The sequence below is a fragment of the Chamaea fasciata genome, unplaced genomic scaffold (assembly GCF_029207755.1).
Source record: "Chamaea fasciata isolate MVZ Bird 193981 ecotype frontalis unplaced genomic scaffold, bChaFas1.0.hap1 SCAF_19, whole genome shotgun sequence".
Classification (NCBI taxonomy): Eukaryota; Metazoa; Chordata; class Aves; order Passeriformes; family Sylviidae; genus Chamaea; species Chamaea fasciata.
This window is the reverse complement of record NW_027094104.1, coordinates 10,922,113-10,942,748: the sequence shown is the minus strand read 5'-3', so window position 1 is coordinate 10,942,748 and position 20,636 is coordinate 10,922,113. Positions and strand designations below refer to the sequence as shown.

The 20,636-nt window shown below is 47.4% G+C and overlaps 1 protein-coding gene across 3 annotated transcripts in view; it reads left to right on the top strand.

Annotated features, from left to right (window-relative positions):
• The window catches only part of MYH10 (myosin heavy chain 10), an 82,216-nt gene that overhangs the window by 21,767 nt on the left and 39,813 nt on the right, over positions 1-20,636 (top strand). For all 3 annotated transcript variants that reach the window (XM_066200241.1, XM_066200239.1, XM_066200240.1), the window contains exons 4-5: positions 6,765-6,792; positions 15,273-15,375. In XM_066200241.1, coding sequence (XP_066056338.1) covers positions 6,765-6,792; positions 15,273-15,375 — 131 coding nt within the window. The remainder of the gene's footprint in view (positions 1-6,764; positions 6,793-15,272; positions 15,376-20,636) is intronic.

Sequence of the window (20,636 nt, the reverse complement as noted above, 5' to 3'; positions counted from 1 at the left end):
TTACTGCTGAGCAGAATGCAAGTAAGAACCGAAATGTAAGTGTAGGGATGGCCTGTGTGGCTTTTCAATTCTCCTGGGAGGGCTCCTTGGGAGCCACAAACCAGGGAGGCAGAGATCTGCTGCTCTGTGTGTCTGTAGCTCCACAGGGGAGCAAATCCTGGCAGCTCTGGCCGGGGCAGTCAGAGTTTTTCTCTCTGCATTGTCACTGCCCTCGAGCTGGGCTGCTGAAAGCCTCCTGTGTGCCCCAGGCTGGGCACCGAGCTGGGCACTGTGGATCAGGAGCACTCACACAGCCCAGGGAGCTTGCCCTGGTTTTCCTTCTCCAGACTGCAGCTGCCTTGTGTGCTCTGCTCATCTCCCAAATTCCAGCGGCCCCTGTTTGGAAAGGCTGCAGAAATCACCCCAGACCTGTTTGAATTTGAACTGCTGTTCACAAACATAGCAGCTCTGTTGTAATTTCTATATTAGATCTACTAAAGCTTCTCTTAATGGTCATTAATAAAGGGAGCGAAAGACTGACAGTGAAAAGGAAACCATATCTAAGGTTCTTCCAACGTAATTGGGGCTAAAAAGTCAAGTGCCAGTTGTCCCTGGTGGGGTGCAGAAGCTGCCCCCAGTGTCGGTGGGCAGGACAGAGTCCTGTTTGTTCTGTCCTCTGGTGCTGACTCAGCCCTGGCCGGCAGCGCTCAGCACGTCACCGTTCTCTCCTCGGGAATTTGGGGAATTTCAGGCTAATGTTGCAAATGCCTCGCTCGTGATTTCTAAAATAGTCACAGCTCCCAGCTCGGCTGAGCCCTCCCAGGCCGGGGCTTTGCTGGTGAGGGAATAATGAGAGTGGTCACCTCGTGTGCTGCAGCCACGCAGAAATCCCTGTCTGCAGTGCTCTGGGTCACTGTGACGAGTGGCACCATAAGCCATGCCTGGGCTTTGGGTGACCTCTGCCTTGTATCCCTGCTAATTATTAACTTCGTGTACCAGCCAGCAGCAGACCTGGAGCGTGGCTCTTGGGGTTTATCTCAGATCTTCCAGGCGAAGGGATAGGACCACATTTTTTTTCCCCCTTTTTTAATAAAAGCTGTTATTTTAACTTCACAAATAGCAGGAACACCTGGAGTGTTTACACTCACAGTGAGGAGGTGTTTTACTGAGCCGTCACTGGAGATCTGCAGCAGTGAAGTGCTGGTTTGTCCCAAGGCTCAGTGGCAGCTGGAGCTGCCCGTTCTCAGGAGGCAGAGGAAGCGCAGGAGACACTGCCCGTGTCTGTGCTGTGTCAGGCTCTGGGGGAAACACCAGGTGAACACCCAGGGCTGGGCACTGCTGAGTGATTTAAAGCAGCACTGCTGGATCTGCCTTTGAAGCTGCAGGGTTGATGTAATTCTCCATGGGGTGATGTCTGAGCAGTGCTGGGGCCTTGCAGTGTCCTCAGAGAGAAGTGTCTGGGCACTGATGAAGCAAAGCTGATAAATGTTATTATTCTAGGACTTAAAACCGCTGGATACCCCTGAGGGAGTGGGCTGCACCTGGATTTGATCTTTCCTCTGGTTTAAATTAATGTCACACCTTTTAGGACTGAGAATTTCTGCAAGTTCATTGCTTGACAGCTCCAAAGAAGTAAAGAGTTGGATGTAAAATCTGACCGATGTATGAATGAGCTGATGATTACAAGGCAAGAGGAAAAAAATAAAATAAAAGCAGTTTGAAGGTAGACCAGGAGAGGTGGCTTCTCCTGGAGTATCCTTGAGAATTTCTGAATCCAGAGGTTCCTTTCAGCCTTTGGAAGGATGGTGCAATGATCCTGCTCACGTTTCTTGGAGATGCCTGTGATGTTTCCATCCTTTAGTCACCTGAAACCTCCCAAGGAGGGTGACCTGACACTGATACTGCCCAGCTCCTGTAGCACTGCTGCGTGTGTAGGTTCAGCTCCTTTAAAACTTTAAACAGCTTTAACTGGGTGAAATTTAGCTGTTAAAACTTGAAATATCAACCGCAAATGTCCTGCTTCCTGCAAAGGTGTTTGATGGGTCGCTGGGGGCACAGTGCTGATTTATCCCTGCAGACTGCCCTGGCTTTGGGAAGTGCAGGAAGGAGTGAGGTGAAATGGAGCATAAGCAGAAATCTGGTGGTGCCCAGAAGTGTGTCAGGGCACATTTGGCCTGGGAGGTGCCCAGCAGGCAAACTTGTGCCTGTCACTCTTCCTCTTGGCTCTGGCCAGTGGTGTTTGTTGCAAGTCACTTGGCGGTGCTAAGTGTTTGATGATAGTTTAGGGAGTAACCAGGCAACATTTTGAAGACAAACACAAATTAAAAAGGCATGCTTCATCTGTGTAACCAGATCTCTTCCCGTGCTTATCAGCCCAGCAGAAAAATAGGAAAAAAAAAAAAAAAAGAGAATAATTGGAAGGTTGGACTTGAAGAGTGACAGGTTGTGGGACACCTGTGTGCCCTTCTTGTCAGGTGGCGTTCATGGAGCAGTCCTGGGAGTGCTGTGGCAGGTTCTGTGCTGATGGGGAGCTCTGTGTCCCCCAGGCACCGACCCCTCCTCCCAGAACTCGTCAGGAATGCAGTTTTTAAATGACCTTGGGCAGATGGATATCTGAGCCTGTTCACCTACAGCACACAGCAGATCCTCGGAGCCTGCATCCACAACAAACACGGCCACGCACCGGGAGCTGTTCTGGGATGTGCTCTGTGGCACCTGGGGGTGAAACACCACCTACAAACAAACAAGAGCCTCCGTTCCCCTGCACAGGGCCTCTCCTTGGAAAGCCGGTGATTTCTCCTGTCTGAGAAATACCAAAGAACTTGCCTCCTCCACCTCCCAAAAAAGCAGGAGTTTTTTAATGTCTGCTCCAGAAACGGGGCTGGCGTTTGATCACTGCCCTGGACAGAGAAAAGGAAAGGCTGTGCCAAAGTGAATGATCCACAGGAATTTTGTGCTTGGATTTGGGGAAGGACAAATAATAACCTGCAAATGAGAACCATTTTCCCCTGCAGGGTTTTCTGCTGGCTGTGGGTGTGTGGTAGCCCATTGCTTCCTCTTCAGCCTGAGCTGGGAAAGCAGATTTAACTTTTTCACCCTGGCACTATTATTTCATGTTCTTACCTTAAATGAGGGGGTTGTGAGACAGTCAGTGTCTGTATAAAAGTTACCGTTTGATAAGGATTGTAATCAGAGAGAGGTTAAAGCTGGAGGCAGGTGAGGAACCTGTGGAATTGTTTTCATGGATCTGTGAATGATGCTAATTCAAAAAATGCCTTTCTGCCTGGGCAGTTCACTCAGGGAAGCTCCAGATGCCTTCTGTTCATTCCCAGTCAAACTGGGAGAGAGATCTGGACATCTGCAATACTCAGAACATCAATACATTAAAGGGTAATTGGAGCACAGCCAGTTGTAGAGGCTGGGTGTCTGTGTGCCTGTAAACTGTTCTGGGAGAGAGTTCCTGTGCTTGGAGTGCTGCTGCCTCTGGGAAACCTGAAGACAGATTTTTGCTTTTCTGTTTGACTGTCTTGTATCAGTTTATAACTGACTGCAAGTGTGACCAGAGCAGAATAATGTCATGCCTTTAAGAAAAGCTGCTTTTAAAATACTGTAATCCTTTTGTAGACTGAGTCTATAACTTTGAAGTAGAACTTTTCAGAACATCCTGCCTGAACCAATTACCCAATAAATGTTTAATGTATACCTGGAGCTCCACCAGGGAGCTGATCTGGTCAAAAACTAAATGTTGCCGTTCCATCAGCTACTGTGCATGTGCCCAGTCAGCTGCTGGTTCCAGGGGAGGAACAGGATGGGACAGGGGCAGAGGAAACGGAGACATCAACAGCTGCTCAAGCTGAATTACAGCAGCAGGGGAGCTCCTGCCCAAAGCTGGAAGTTTTTGGAGTGTCAGGTGGTATTGCCTTCGTGCTTCCAGATTCTGCCATTCTAAAGGATATCCTGGTCTATAGAAAGTGTTACTTCATCAGCAGAAAATCAATTTTTTTGGATTCACAGGCTCTAACTCTGATTTTAAATTTAGGGATATTTTATAAAATCTTTTCCTGTACAACTTGAGTGTTGTGGTCGTGTCTTGGGTTTTGTCCTGTCTCCAGTGTAGCTTGAAGCCCTTGGATTATATTTAAATCCAAGCTGCATAGGTGGTAGATTCCAGAGGGACTTGCCTGTTTTGGTCTGTGATTAAAACCAAAGGGCTGTCTTATGGTGTTACTTAAATTAAGAGCTTGGTGTTATTTCACTACCTCTTAAATGTCCTCATCCTCGTGCTCCTGTTCCCCTGATTGAGCAGGATTGATCTGCCGAGCATCTTTGATTAGTGAGCTGCTTTAACCCCCGAGCAGCCGAGCCCTCAGAGGAGTTTGGAGCTTCTTCCTCACCCCAGAGAGCAAATCTGCCAAGAGCCACACACGGGCTCTGGAGCCAAGGCTGCAGACACACTGTGTTATCTGGGGGAAGACAGAAACCAGCCATAAATAACCTTTCCACCTTAGTGATTTGTCAGAGGCTTTTTCAGAGTGACCCTGGGGAGATCAGCTCTTTCCTGGGCCAGAGGACACCTGGCATTTGGCACTGTGAGAGGCATCATTCATGTGTGGCAGTTCCAGGAGGGCATCGCAAGGCAAAACTCGAATCTTGCTGTTGTCTTCCCTCCACTTTCCTGCCCTGTGAGCTTCAGAGTCCAGATGGGCACAGAGAAATGGGTTTGGAGGGACATACTTGACTGCAGATAATTGACTTTATAAGGCCTGTGTCAATTTAGGCTCCTGGACAGAGAAAGTTAAAAAGCTTGGCTGCACTTGCTGGGGCTTCTGGCAGTTACAAATAAATACAGCTTTCTGGACTCGTAGGTTTTCTCTGGGACTAATTGGGTAAGAAAATTCATTTATAGTGTGCCTTGTGTGTTGTGGCGCAGTAGCATTGCATAGTAAATGCACAGGTAACAAATGTCACGATACAGAGCTTTGACAAACTCACACTGTCTTCAGATAAATGAAACTTCAAGGCAAATGCTAGCTGTGTTAACTTTCTTGAAGTGCTAAACTGAAGAGGTCTAGTTTAGAGGAGGCTGTGTTTTTTGAGGTAATGACCCAGCTACAGTGCCAAAATTAGAGCGAAGTTATTCCTGGGCAGTAAGAAAGAGAAAAATCAACTTGTCACTTAAAAGAAATGCCTCAGTAAATACTAAAGCCGAGAAGTACAAACTTTCAACTCCGCTCACGGTACCAACTTGGCTTTCATTCAGCTGTTTCTTGTGAAAGAACGAATGCTCTGTGCTGTCCTGTGTCACCTTGAGCTCATGCCTCGGTGCCTGAGTCACTGCAGGCTGTCCTGGGCCAGGTCAGGGGCGCTGCCTGCCCTCCTCTGCCTGTGCAGGACACCCAGCTGTGCCTCCAAAACCTTATTCCTGATAGGTCTTGCAAGGCCTGCTGCCTCATATCAAACCCAGGAGAACATAAATGTTTTCTTAATCCTCTCTCGCCATGCTCCCACTGCTTTTGTCCCCTCTCATCTTTTCATTCCTTGCAGTCCCAGGCTTCCCATTCCTTTTTTGTTTTTGGTGTGCAGGAGTTGCTGCACCTCGTGCAGCTGTAGGGAATGATCCAGGAGCATCCCTGCAGGAGAGTCACCAACTCTTGGAGTTTTTCTTTCTCACCCCTGATAATGTAAACTATTATTTTTCATTTCTCCTGCACGCAGTCTGCTGTTGGTTCCCCTTGGGGGGGGTTTGGGGTTCACATCTGCTTTCAGGACACAGTCACAGGCAGAGTGACCTGGTGGCCCTGGTGAAGCACAGCAGGCCAGGGGACCACTCCTAGCTCTTAACATTTTTAAACAACAGGCTCAAACTACAACTGGCTGCATGTTTTTAACATTTTTTTCAGCCAGAAAGCACCTCCATTTTTTGTCACCCTTGTGTTAAAACTTGCCAGGGGTGGCATCTGTGGCTCAGCCTGTGCTGGCAGCGTGCAGGAGCATCTGCCTGCTCTGAAAGGCTTTAACTGAAATATTTCACTTGCTGCAGGTGTATTCCAATGTTTTGATCACATAATTTTTAATATGGTGCTGAAATATATTCTGTGAAGCTCTTGTCATGATGAAACAGCCCTTGCAGGCTGTGCCTGGCCTTCAGGAGTTCTCCTCAAAGGTCATGAGCGTGGCACAGAAGTGCTGAGCCACAGCTCTGCGGCATTTTTGGTTTCCCTGGGTGTCCTTTGGACAAGGCTTTCATGAATAAGCTGAATTCTGGGAGCTCTTCAGCCCTTGCATGTTCATTTGAAAAAGAAAACAAAAAGCTGGGGAGGAAAGCACTTGTTTGCTGGAGATGGCAGTGCTCTTTCCAAGTGTGTGGTTTGTCAGTATTTTGTGCTTGAAACTGTTTTTCTCCTCCTGTAGGGTTTTATATTCTTCATGGATTCAGAATAAGGAGTGTTGTGTCTGCTTTATCTGGAAAGATAGTTAAAAACCTTACTGTGGATGATTATTAAATTTAGTATAAATTTATATTAATTCTGCATTAATTCTGAATTTTGGCTTCATTATCTGAAATGTCAGGACTTTCAGGAACTTCTAAGCTGTTGTTTGAGGGGTGTGTGCATGTGAAATGGAGATATTATTAAAGGGACATTATTAAAATTTCTTCAGAGTGTCCTTAGAATTGCTAAACTGAAATGATGGCTGTTAGAAATACTCAATTAAAAGAAACTGTTTTGCAGATTAGAGAACAGTGTAAACAAGCCCCTCTAACCATCTTTATTCTTGTTTTACAGACCGTGAGGACCAATCAATTCTCTGCACGTGAGTGACAATTTTTCACTTGGGCACTTTTGGGGATCTGTGTTGTGAGAGGGGGCTCTGATACAACTGTGGGAGTCAAAGCTTGGTCTTCAGTCTTGAGAGGCAGTGGGAGATGATGTAGCATGAAGTGATATTTAATACGGGGATATAGTCTTTTAACACTGTAACTCACGTGATTGAGTTTTCTAGGCATGTGCTACGTAAGAAATGTGATTTAGAAATGTCAGTGAAGAGCTCTGCATCCAAGCCAAAAGCTTTAACAAGTTCCCATCTCTGCAGTGCTGGGCTGTGACTGCTCAGTGGGAAATGCTGGGGAAGACGAGACCCCAGAGTGGCTCTGGAGACCCTGAGCAGCAGCTCAGAAGGGATCTCTGAGGAAGGTGACACGAAGGTTCCCCTTTACCTGAACTCATCCCCCTGCAAGGAGCAAACTTCTCGCCGTAGCTGAGGTTTTCCTGGAATCTGCAGAACACAAGTGGGATTTCAGGCTTGGGAGCCTCCTGAGCTGTTGTGTGCTTGGAGTGCAGCTGGAAGGGGAGTCGCAGCTTCCTTCCCTCTCCCCCACGGACTGTGTGTTCCTGCAGCTTCCTGTGCTGCTGCTGGGAGTGTCAGCAGTGTGATAAGGATTCCCTGCCTGGCCCTGCCCCAGCCCTGCCCAGAGTTCCCTGGGCCAGCACTCCGTGTGCCAGCCCCGAGGGACGAGGGGCAGGAGGGAAACTGTCCCTGCTGGGGGCAGCCTGGCGGTCAGGATGGGTCATCTGTGCCCGAAGCCACGCCTTGGCTCTGTCCTGAGCCTGCCTGCGGTGGGCAGGCCTGGGGAGAGCACAGCCACATCAGGTGTCTGAGGGACGGGGCAGCGACAGTGCTTTGGGAGGATCCTGCTGCCTGGAGCAGCGCAGTGGGGAGACCGCTGGAAGGAGACCTGGCTGCAGTTTCCTTCTTGACATGAAGGGATTCAAATCTCCATCTTCTGCTTCCTCTGGAAGTGCCCTAACTCTCAGAGTCTGGACAAGACTTTCAGAGCCCTTCAAACCATGCTTCTTCCAGCTCTGGATACCGTGAATGCAAGGTTCTGGGAGCCTGAGGATGCAGAAGCAAAAGGAGTTCCGTACTTAAGATAAAGGTGGATCCAGTTAACTGAGGCTTGTCTGGGTCTGTGGCTCCTGCTCCCAGCAGGACTTGTGTTCTGGTGTGGTGACTATTTGATGTGCAGTGCACAGAGCAGCCCTCAAAGCGGGGGTGGCATCCCTGAGGGAGAAGAAACGCTTTGTCCTCCTGTGTTTGTGGGCGCTTTGGCAGCGTGTGCTTGCTCCAGGTGGATGTTTTGAAGTAGCTGCTTGTTCTGTGTCTGCCCATGAACTTCGCTCTCCTTTGCATGGTCAGCCGAGCCCACGAGGCTGGAGTGGCAGCGCTGTGGGATTTGGTGGCTGTCCAATGTGATCATTTACAAATTGGGAAGCCTCTGAGCTCTCCTGCCTTCACCTTTGTCATTACCTCACCTCTAAGGTTCTCGTGAGCTTTTGATCTATCTGTGCTGAGTGGACAACTGATTCCTGTTTGTACCTGGTGCAGAGCATGGAATCTGTGCTGGGTTCCCCCTTGGCTGTGCCTTGCAGAGGAGCTGGAGCCCAGGTGGTGAGGGGTGGGGAGGGACACTCGTCCTTGCAGCCAGACCTTGGGAGAACATCACACTTCTTGGGGACAGCCTTATTCTTTTGCAGGTCTGCATTATAAACTGGGATTGTGGGATATTAAATCCTCTTCATGAGGGAGACAGGGCCATGGGGAAGTCCCTTGTGTAGCAGGCTGCCAAGAGATGCCGTGTTTTGATCAGGAGTGGGGAAGTGTCCGGGACTCCCCTTGCATTGCTGCTTCTGCTGATGAGGTGAATTGTGTCTTCCCCTTCATGCCACTGGTTTTGCAGGTCCTAGACTAAGGCAGGAATAAACAAAGTGCAAGGAGAGTGTCAACCACACCAGAGGTGGTTTCAGAAACTCCTGTGGCACTTCATAAGACTCATCTTCTCATCCCAAACTTGCTGTCTCAGGACCTGGATCACCTGATTGAACCTGATGTTTACTAAAGCTGGAAGGCCTCGGAATAATTTCTCATTTCTCCGGGAGGAGTGGTTCAGGGCAGCTAATGGGGAAAAACCACCTCCTGAGTGGATGGTTGTGGTGTGCCTGTCGTTTCCCTGTCTCTGGCTGCCTGGGCAGGAATTGTCTGCAGACAAAGCTCTCCCAGTGCCTGCTGAAGGTCTGCCTGCTTTGCCTCTTCACCCCTCTCCTCCTGCCTCTGTTGATGAAGTTTCCTGATATTTTACCTTCCATGGCCCTTAGAGTGGCAGTCCCTTCTCCAGCAGTGGTGTTTGAAGGACACTTTAGCAGGTCTCTGCATCCAGCCCCCTTCTCTTCTTGGCAGCCAGGAGTGCTGCTTTGGGGGGAATTCCTGGCTTTAGGGTGGTGCTGTGACAAGCCTTTGGGCTCTTGGTCTTCAAAGATTCTCTGCGGTTTTCCAGATGCCTTCCTTTGGTTCTGACTTAGTGAATGTCAGGTCCACTTGTACTTAGGAACATCCAGAGCTCCCAAATCCACTGGACAGTCCATGGGGGAGAGCCGGATTATTGCCTGGCTGAAGATGAGCTGGGAGGGGCTGAACAAACAGTAATGGTGAGAATTGCTTTTCAGCTTTGAAGTTGGATGGTTTAATCTTGGGCTGCTAACCACTAACAGATGGTGAGAGAGGCTGCTGGAGCTCTCCTCTGCTTTGGAGTTTAGTTCTTGCAGCTTTTCAGCGAAAAGCAAAGGAGCAGCCCTCAAAAGCAGCACTTTTCTGGGAAGCTGGACCTCACCAACTTCCATCTCATCGTTCCCCCTTGACTGGACTGCAAACCAAAGTTTATTTTGGGCCTTCTCTGTGTAAATTCTTAGTTTGCAGAAAAGAAAGGAAAATATGTGTAGTTCCAGATACTTCATGTTCCTTCTACCTTATAAGTAATATATATAAAATATAAGTAATATATTTCTATCTAAAAGCAGTAGCTTTCAGCCTGTGTTGGCTCAGCATCCTTCAGTGATTTGTACAGAGATGTGATGCCAACACTGCAGCATTCCCAGCCCTTCCTGCACCTTTTCCTGTTTCTGTGGGATGTGAAGCTGTGCTGAAGAGCCTTTCAGGGTGCTGTTTTGTTTTATTTTTCCCTTGGACAAGCTGCAGCTGCTATTTTGTTAAGTTTTGGCGTTTCTCTGCTCGCTGAGCATGCCAGGCTGATGACCAAGATGAAGAAATTCGTGTTGTGGCAATTAGGAATTTGGGAAATGCTGAAGAAAGTCAGCTCTGGAAATGTGCAGCGCTGCACTTTTAAAGGCAGGCTGTTGTGAAGTGGAGACTCTTACCACAGACTTCTGGCATTCCCAAAACTGGGCCTGGGCCTGATAAATAGGTGTTCAGCAGATGCTTGCAGCCCTACAAGGATATCTAATCTGAACTGGCTTCCGTAGGAGTGATGGGGTGTGGAGGGAATAGAGGCTGCTTATTAAAGGCCAACAGCAGCAAATACCAAAGATTTTTGTATACAACCCCTGGCTGGAGTCCAGCTGGGAACATTCCCATGGCGAGTGCTGTGGAGATGATGGGAAGCATCAGGAGGGAAAGGAAGCAGCTCTAAAGCAGCCACGTCAATAATAAAGCCAATTAATTGACTCTTTTCCAAACTATCAGTTATACCTCTTGCAGAAAATCAGCCAGGTGATTAAGACACCCTTTAATTACAGGTCTTGTCCGTAAATATCTGTTAATTTGTAACTGGCAGATGATCTGCCCAGTTGTGCCTGAGAATAAGTGTCTCCTCTGTTCTTTGCGACTGCTGTTGTGACCAGGACAAAAGGCCGTTGTTGGGGCTCTCCCATAGGCAGTTACGTTCTCCTCCAAACAATTTAAGTGCATATTTCCATATTTCCCTGGTTTGTTTCCAGGCAAGGAGGCGTTGCTGGCCAGGGGAGCCGTGAGCAGCAGGTTGGGTTCTGTGTGCTGGGACCTTGCCAAGGGACTGGTGGCACTTCTTCACTGTCCCTCAGCTGCCACATGAACTTCTCATCCCAGGGCTTGTTCCTGATCACTTCGTGACTGAAATCCCTGGGGCAGAGGAAGGGTTTGAGTGAGCCAGCCATCCGAAATGCAAAATCCTGACTTCCTTTGGGTTGGTTTTTCAGGAATTTAAATCATGGAGATGATCTCCAACTGCATCTCACCATCCTAACACGTTCCACATCTTCAGGAATATTGTTAGTCTGCAGTTCCCAGGCAGCAAGGCAAAGAAAAGCCTGTCTTGGAATTTGAAAGCTTTCCTTGGACGTGTGGGTTTGTGTCCCTGTGTCCTGTGCAGCTCGTGGCACTTTGTACCTTGTGGGGAGCCTCTGCTCATGGAATTTATGTCTCTCTGGGGAAAGGGGCTGGAAAGGGGCCAGGCTGTGCAGTGGGCCTTCAGTAAACAACTTGCAGCTCATCTGATTTCCCTGAGCTCCACCAGGCATTTCCCAGGTCAGGGAGGGGTGGTGGCCCTGCCATGCCGCGTGCTGTCACTGTCACAGGATGTGTGAGTGTGCCAACCTGCCTGGCAGTGAGGAAAGCAACTGCTTCACTACTGTTTTCCTTCAGAAACGGTGTTTCCTCTTGGGATAGAGCCCTTGGAAGGGGCACTCGACCTGTTTGTGGGATAACAGCTGCCACTGGAAGTGGTGCTGTGGGGACAGGAGCTGTTCCCATCCCTGCCTGCTGCCTCTCTGCTTTATCATCACCTGTGAGTCCTCTCCCTCTCTGATCTGCCTGCTCTCCAGATGAGAATCCATTCAGTGCTGGAAGTGCTGCTTGTGCAAGATTTGGGGAAGAACTGCGGCTGGTTGAGTCAGTGCCTGGATTTTCCTAACCAAATTGGAGCTGGGATGAATTTGCCTGGAGAGTTCTTGGCTTTGCTGAAAATGACACTCCAGCTTTACATGCAATGAATTCAAAACCATGTTCAACTTTAAAGTGCTCATGCTGGCTAAACTTTTCCTCTTTTAAATGTGCATGAAGCTGCTTCAAAGCAGCAGCTTTGCTGCTCGGGGGAAGAGCACTTGGACATGGGATCCTGCATGAATTCAGCAGTCACCGTCAGACTTTGGTGACCTCCAAGGGGCAGATCCCTCAGTTAACTGGTGGAGTAACCTCACATTTCCAACTGGAGGCTGTAGCTGAGGAGGGTTTGCTTCCTTGGCAGCACTGGCCCAGCCCATGGCTGGTGCTGAGAGTTCCCATTCAGTCCCAGAAGGTTTTTGGTTCTACCAGTGGAGCTGAGCCTGAAATGAAGGAGGTGAAATCATTTAGCAGAGCTGCCACTGACTGAGGTGAGGCTGATTCTCAGCACTGGGCTTTAGTTGTTTAATTCATGGCAACAGATGGAGTTGTATTAAAACAAGGTTTAGGAGAAGTTCAGCTTCAGCTTTGTGATTCCATCCCCATCCCATAAATCCTGCACATGATGTTACTCAGAGTTTACCTTTTTTGGGCAGGTCGATAGAGGTAGAAGATTTCAATTTCTTTTTATAATCCATGTGTTTGCACTCCTGGGAAAGAACCAAAGTATGCAGATGTCATTATTCCTATAAATGCAAAGGGCTTTATCCTAAATCTTCTAATTCCTTCATAGTAAATGGCAGCAGAGCTATTTGCCACGGTGCTGCAGGAAATATTTGGCATTCTTGTAAGCTCCAGGGAGAGCAGGACTGGGATGATAACATCCTCTAGCGCTGCTTTTGAATGAGCTCTTGCATAAAGACTCTCTCTAAAACACCCCTGTGTTAGATTTAGAGGGTTTTTAACACGAGGAATGTGTTTCAAGCTGCTCCTTTTCCTGTGCTTGTGCAGCTTTGCTGCTGCTGTGTCTGCAGCTGATTCTTCCAGCCCCGTGCTGCCCTTTTTCCAAAGCTGACATCTGAGCTGTGTTTATTGTACCAGCTTCTCTGCACTGCATGTGTTTCAGGAGATTTTCCTCCTTTAAAATGTAATAAACTTGCTTTGTGTCGTCTGACAGAAAAGATTATTTCTCTGGCTTTACAGGCACAGCTAATGGTGCATTCCCAAGCTCTGCTGACAATAAGAACAAATTGCATTGTTTTAAAATGTAAATGTATATTTTGCTGCGCTCCTTGCTTCTCTTACCTGCTGGAATAGTTTTAGCATTAGCATATTTTAATGCACATCTAGAAACAGGCAAAGCTGCTTTTATTATTGCTTATGGTCATGAATTATGTTAATGTAAACACTGCAGTGAAAGGGAAATGAGAAATAAAGACTTGAGAAGCCAGAATTGGCACCTGGTGGTTTGGGCTTTTTTTTTTTTTTTTTTTTTTTTTTCTGCTTATCATTCACATTTGTCTTGTTTGTGGGGACTCTGGGCTGGGTGGAAATGGGATTTTTCATTAAGTCAGAGGGTGTTGTTCCACTTGTAGCAGTCCCAAAGTACACCCAGTTTCTGGGTTTCACACTGATGGTATCTGGGCAAAAAGGAAACCCAGTTGTCCATTAGCCAATTCTCAGAGTAATCTCCTTTGCAACCAGCTTTTCAGGTAGGGCCTTCCAGGTTTTTCCATGCACTGAGCAAAGCCAGCCCAGTCAACAAATCTGCAGGGAACTCCCCTTTCTCTGGAAAGCTTGGAGTGATTGAGCGCCGTGCTTTCTAATCCTCCATACTCTGTGTTATTTTCCAATGCTTGTGAGGAAGAATGGAACCAGAGTGGTTTTAGACAGACTGCTGGAGTTGTTTCCAAGAAGCCGATGCCATCAATAAATTTGGATAACCCCTCTGGAACTGCAGGCCACAGCTGCCTCAGTGGGGCTGTGCAGTATCCCACAGCTCACCTGCAGCACCTTTTTGCTCAGGGTTTTCCAGCCAAACCCGGGGTTGCTGCTGTTGTGTCAGGTCAGACAGAAGCTGTTTCACCTGAAGCTCTTGTGAGGAGTCCCATGAATGAAGGTTCTTGCTCCTGGGTGCAGAAATGCTCATCTTGCCATCCCTTAGCTGAGCTTCCCCTCTCTTAGAGCCATTCCCCGTGGGGTTTCGGTGATTTTAGGTGCTGGAAGGTGAGGAGCAGTGGCAGTGTTTGAGTCTTGAAAATCTGGGCTGGAACCACTGTCCTTCCTGTACGTGCAGAACTGAAATTCCACGTGCTCTCTCACCTCCTCTCTGCTGAGTGCAGTGTGAGCATGGGGATGCCCCTCAGCTCTCACCTGATCGAGAAGCGCAGGTCTGGAGGTGCTGAATCCTTAAGCAAATGCAGATTAGCTACAAAAGTGGGGTGTGTGGTGAAAAAGAACGTGCTGAAATTCCCCTGGTAAATGAACATTTCCATTACAAGTAGCTTAGAGGAGAAATCAGCGGGCAGGGAAAACGTGTGCTTGTCGTTCTTACAAAGGAGCTGGCTTCCAAACTGTTGATTTTTGAACAACTGTTGAATGACAGGAGTGCTTCCACTCTTTCCATGCAAATCCCTGTAATAAAACCCTGATTAGCTTCCCACACTTCAGAGCTGTCTCCCTGGAAATCTTCCTTCAGCGCCTTGCACTGGCTGAGTCCTGCCTAAGGCACCCCTGAGTCCCTCTGGGGGTGGATTTGTCTGAAGATCAGACTTAGGTTAGGAAAAAAAACCCCAAATTGTCATTTTTAGAGCTGTAGTAACATCATTTGTGATCGCTGGACGTGAACTTGGTCACATTTCCTGCCTTGAATATCTCCTGTAAACCTCTCCATAAATTCTCTCTAAACATGATCTGCTTTAAATCCACCTCTGGCTTAAAAATGAAATGTGCATTTGCTGTCTTTATTGATCTCTCAACCCTGCCACTCTGCACTGATAAATTCATTTCTTCTTGGTTTCATGTAGCCCTGTGGCATTAAATTTATTTTTAACCTAGCAAAGATTCTGAGCTGAGCAGTGGAAAGAATCTCTTGTTTAAAGTGTGTTTTACTGCACTGTATTTCTGGCTCCTGAAGGAACCGAGTGTTTCCCTTAACTTGGTAATTCCCATCACCAAATCCTGCTTTATTAAAATCACGCTAAGCGTAAAAGTGTGTGTGTGTATATCTCAGGATTTAAAAATAAAAATGTATCTGCACCTCGAAACATTCTGTCTGCAGTGATCCAGGCAGGGGGACAAATGTTTCCTGTCACCTTGGGTAGCAAAGGAGTTCAGGCATGAAGCCAAAAGCTCTTAATCAAACTGATGTCATGCCTCCTATCAACATCTTAAAGCTCAGGAGATCTTCAGGATGAAGGAAGGATTTTAAACAAATACCTTGGGGTTCCCTGCACCGTCCCTGCTTTGGGATTTCTGGTGTGCTGCATGGTCAGAGCCATAAATGGGATGGGGTGAGGTGCTGGAAACAAACCCTTGCTGACTTGTTGAAGATGAATTTTGAAGGAAATGTCTGCCCTGTTTTGCAGAGGTGAATCCGGTGCCGGGAAGACTGAGAACACCAAGAAGGTCATTCAATACCTTGCTCATGTCGCTTCCTCCCATAAAGGAAGAAAGGACCATAATATTCCTGTAAGTTGGGGTATTTTCTGATTTGTTTCTTGCTCTTTTTTTGCAAATTGCTGTCTTTGCATTTGAAAAAAGTGACTTTTTCTTTATTAAGCCGTAGTATAATCTGTGTAATTTTGTCTCAACCATTATTTTCTCTTTAGCTGTGGCTGAAACGAGCAGTTACATCAAAATTTCTAGTCCACGTCAGCTGCCTAATTTCTGTTGTGAAATTAAAGGCTTTATACAAATAAAAGCAAAGCTTTCTGAGGCAATAAATCCCATTTTTCAAAAAGGTTCAATAAACCCAGGCAATTCTAACGGAATTTAGTTCCCACTGGCTGCAAGTTTTGGTACTATATTTGTGAACAAGCTTTCTGGGATGTCAAAAATTAGATGTAGATAGGAAAAATCATCCAGCTTAAAGACTTGCCATATCTAGAATCTAGCATCTAATTAAAAGCTCAGATTTTATTACACAAAAATGAGTTTATACTTTTATATCAGAGAATATTGGGGTTTTTGGTCTCTTGAAACCAACTCTGATTTATATAGAACTTCCTTTGGATTTCCTGCCAGGCTCCAAGGTTTGCACTGAATTTTTAGTGATTCTTTGCTTTTAAAAAACAGGAATGGGTTTGAATATTCGTTGTTACGAGCACTTGGATCTCTCTGCAGTGAAGTTTTAATTGAGCTTTGCTACAAACTCTGGGATATTAAAATACATAATTGCTGTAATCACGAATGGCACGTGCCTGGTTTCCCAGCAGTAATCCTGGTGGCTGGGACCTTCAAATTACATTATCTTATGGAATTATAGATTTATTATGGAATTATAGACTTAGAAAATTATACCAGAGGGCTCTAAGATCAAGTCCAGCCTTGGGCCAATCCCCCATTCCCACTAAACCACCCCATGAAGTGTCTCTTGCACTCATTTCCTGAACCCCTCCAGGGATGCTGGTTCCACCTCCTCCTCCCTGGGCAGCCTGTTCCAATGTTGAACCACTCTGGCAGTGAAGAAATCTCTCCCAACACCCAACCTGCACCTCCTGTGGCCATTTCCCCCCTGTAGCAGCTACAGCTCCTGTCAATTTAGTGCAGGGCACTTCATGTTAAGGCATTCCCGAGTGTGCCAAGGCTCAGACTCCTGTAGGAACACGAGGTGGCTTTCAACCAGTCTGTGAAGGGAAAAAAAACAGGTGAGGATTTGAAGTGGGAGGGAAGGAAAGGTTGCAGGTAGATTTGGAGAAATGTGAAGTGGAACCTTGGCTCTGCTTTCATCAAGAGCAGATATTGCGAGCCTGTGCATTGATGCTTACTCAAACTGGTGCTGGTTTTTCACACAGACAAGATGAAAATCAGGCTTTGTAAGTGTTCGCTGAGCAGGCTGAGGGTGCTGCATGCCTCAGGAGGAGGTTTCTCAGGACTGGAGTGTCAGGGGTGTGCTGGGAGGTTGTGACTCTGGCTGGGACATCACCATCCACCAGAAGGGATTTTCTGTGGAAGTTTTGAGTTCTGCATGTTCTTCGCTTTGCCACTGTGCAGCCTTGAACAAACCCAGGGTTCTTTGCATTTCTACAGAAGCAGAATTGCCAGCAGGTTTTTGGAGAGGAGGGAATTGTGTTTGCACCAAGTGCTTCTAAATGTATTGTTGAAAACTTGGAGTACCTCAGGCTGAAAGACACTTCTGGAAGCCTCTTGTCCAGACACTTCTCAAAATGTGCCTTCCTTCAAAGGGAGATTGCATTGCCCAAGGCCCACAAAAGCTGAATTTTGAAAGTCTTGAGGGATGGAGATGATGCAACTTGTCAGGGAGCCTGTGAAGGCCCAGGAAAGAAAGGGGAAAGTTCGGATGTGAACAGACAGAACAGGGAGTGTCCTGAATAGAAGTCTTGGATCGTGCCCTTCATTCAGTGCAATACCACAGTGAGCCCTGGATTTGCCACATATCCATGAAAAAATGCAGAATGTTTGCCACCAAACTAATTTTGAAAACATTGACGTGTCTCCCTTGTTCTGCAACCATTTGATTTGTTCATATATTGGAAACAAAGAACGTCTGACCCTCACAGGTGCCACTGGAAAGGTAGGAAGTGTCACAATGGGGCTTCTAGAGGCAGAATTATTAGTCCTGTTTGCATATTTAGTCCTAATTTAGTCCTGTTTGCATATTCATGAGAAAGCTGTAGAGGGCTGCTGGTGCTCCACAGTCTGCAGAACCTGTGCCTTACCCTGTGCACAGCAAGATGCTGAAGAGGCTTGTTAAATTAATCCATGACTTGCAGTCTGTCTGTACCCGTGCTGTTACAGATAATTATCAGTGACATGGATGTTTCTGAGCCTGGTTTGAATGTCTCATTGATTATTTTTTTAAAGGAAGCAATCAGTATGCCAAGGCTTGGGTTAGCTTTGAATTCCTGACAGAGTGCTGTAAAAATAGAACAAAGCACAGGAGCCCCAGTGTGAGGGCTCAGAGCAGGGCTGATGGCACAGGGGCTCACCAGGTACCTGCTGGGATGGGGGGAGATGTTCAGCCTCTGTGAGGAGCTCTGCCCATCCATGGCTGGCATCCAGCTGCCTGTCCATGAGGCTTTTCTATCCCAAAACACCCCCCTTTCCTTCGAGCTGATGCACAGCCCTGAGCACGTGGTCCTTGGAAATGGAGTCAGCAACTCAGGGGCTGGAATTTCAGCCCGAACAGTCGTGATTCCTGAGTTTTGAGGGTTGGAATCCGTGGCCCCGGTGTCTCGTTTCCTCTGGAATCCCAAAATGTTGTCTTGGGCGCTGTGCTCGGCAGTGTGGGGAGGAGGAGGAGGTGCTGGAAGTGTACAAGAGAAACTTCAGTAATTGTGAGGTTTGGCAGAGCCAGGTGAGGCTGCTGCCATCCCCAAAGTTGGGAATAGAGGCTGGGCTCTCCAGGGCAGGGCAGGAGGGAGGGAGAGGTGCTTGGCAGAGGGTTATGAACAGGAGCTCCTCTAAGGTGGGGTGGAAGTCAGCCCTGCACGGTGACCAGTCTCCAGCAGATGAAACCTTGACATCAAATGCAGACCACAGAATCCCAGAAGGGCTTGGGATGGGAGGGACGCTAAAGGTTCTCCAGTTCCAGCTCCCCTGCCTGGGCAGGGACACCTCCCACTGTTCCAGGCTGCTCCCAGCCCAGTGTCCAGCCTGGCCTCGGGCACTGCCAGGGATCCAGGGGCAGCCACAGCTGCTCTGGGAATTCCTCCCCACCCTCCCAGGGAACAGTTCCTTCCCAATATCCCATCCAACCCATTCCCTGTGTCCTGTCCCTCCATCCCTTATCGCATCCCTCTCCAGCTCTCCTGGAGCCCCTTTAGGCCCTGGAAGGGGCTTTGAGGTTTCCCCAAAGTGTTCTCACCCCAAACTGCCTCTTTTCACTAAACCCACCTTTCATATTGGTGCTATTTTAGACTTCAGAACTCATTCCTGGTACTTCCAGGTTAATGGTGGCTTTCAGTGGCTGCCTTTGCCTTGGTAGCAGAAAAGCCAAATTGCTTAAATTGTTTTATTAATTTCTAAAGAAAGAGAATTGGTTTTTGAAGGACAGGATCTCGGGTAGGCTCACTCAGGCCAAAGCTCCCCTGGGTTTCCCACGTGGGCTTTAACTGCCCTAATTTAAACACAGAGAAGTTGAATCTGTGCCTCATTGAGCTCAGTTCTGTTTCTGCTAGGGCAAGAATGGACACCCAAGAGTGCAATTCGTCTTTCCTAAATACAAACCACTGAAACTCCTCTGAATTCCGAGGTGTTCCTGTCCTTCCCCATGATTCCAGGAGGGGCAGTTCTTTTCTTGGCAGGTAGAGTGCACCTTTGAGAATTCCCACTACTTACCTGACCAAGCTAAACCTCTGCCAACTGCTTTACACTCCTCTGTCAAAATCTGCCATTCTGCACTAATGAAATAAAGAGTCATAGGAGGAGGGAGTACATTTGGCTTGGTATAAAAGTCTCGTGTTGTGTATGTTGTTTCTCCACAATATTTTGCCTCAGGCTCTCAGATATGAAGCCTGAGATTGTTAAACTCACAGACTGAGCCAAGGAGGAAAGAACGGAATAGAAAATTTCTGCCTAAGCTGTGCAGATTTGAAGGGTTTTTATTTGACTTTATTGCCTTCACGTTCCCTTTGTCCTTCTTGCTGGCGAAATTCCAGCGTAAGGTTGCGCTGCTGCTCGCGCTGGTGCTTGCAAGGAAGCAGCAAAGGTCTCGTGTCAAATGTGGGTTTGCATTTGTTAAATATTTGTAGCCCGGTGCAAAACCAACCCCTGTGGCTCCTTGGTGTTGCTTCCCTTGTGTTGTTCCATGAGCTCTGTGAGTGTTTAAGGACCGTGACCATCTCCTCCATCCCCAGCACCTCACAGTGCCCAGGGCTGGGGACAAAGGCTCTTGGGGTTCATTTTGAAAGCAGTGCCCGAATACTGCAACTCCTGCCCTTTCCCTGGCTGCTCAAGGGCCGTCTGTCATCTGGGGTTTAATTAGTCCTTGCATAAACACAGGGTGCAGTGTTTTGGGCATGCCAATAAGTCCTGTTCTGAAATGAATTTGGGCAGTTTCTGTGAAACTTTCTGTGAAGTGCGTGTGTGGTTAACCGTGCTGACAGTGCTAATTTGGGATGTGACATGCAGCTGGAATGCCTGCTTGCTAACTTATCATTTGTTTGTTTGCAATGAACAGCCTGAATCACCCAAACCCGTGAAACACCAGGCAAGTGGTTTTTTTTAATGCTTTTCAAGTTATGCAGGAGAACTGATGTGTATTCTTCTCTTTGTGCTGATAATGTGGGAAACCTTGAAGGGACACAGAGCTAACAGAATTTTGGAAATGTTTGACTGGCTTTGAGAGAGGGCAGAGCGAGCAGCTCATGAGTTTCTCAGCATTGCAAAGGATTTTAACCACTGTTAAGCCCTGAAATGAAAGGTTCGCCCTCTCTCCAGCCACCCTCCTCCAAAATACTCTATCTGTATTGGGTAATGTGCTGTTGAGAGAGTGCAGAACACTTTAAATATTAACCAAAGCACTAAATAAAAGATTGGATTAATGGAAGCTACAAAATTCTTTTGATTAAGTGTTTTGTCTGAATATTTTTCTAGCTTCTCAAATCACCAATGAAGACTTTGATCTCAAGTGTGAAAGGCTTGGCATAACCAAAAGCCTTCTGAAATGAAGAGTTTCCCCTGACTTTCTAGGACAAGTGGTGTGAGCAGAGTGGGATGTGCTGCCTGAGTTAATGTTGGCTGCTTTGAGCTGCAGCTGCTCAGGCTGG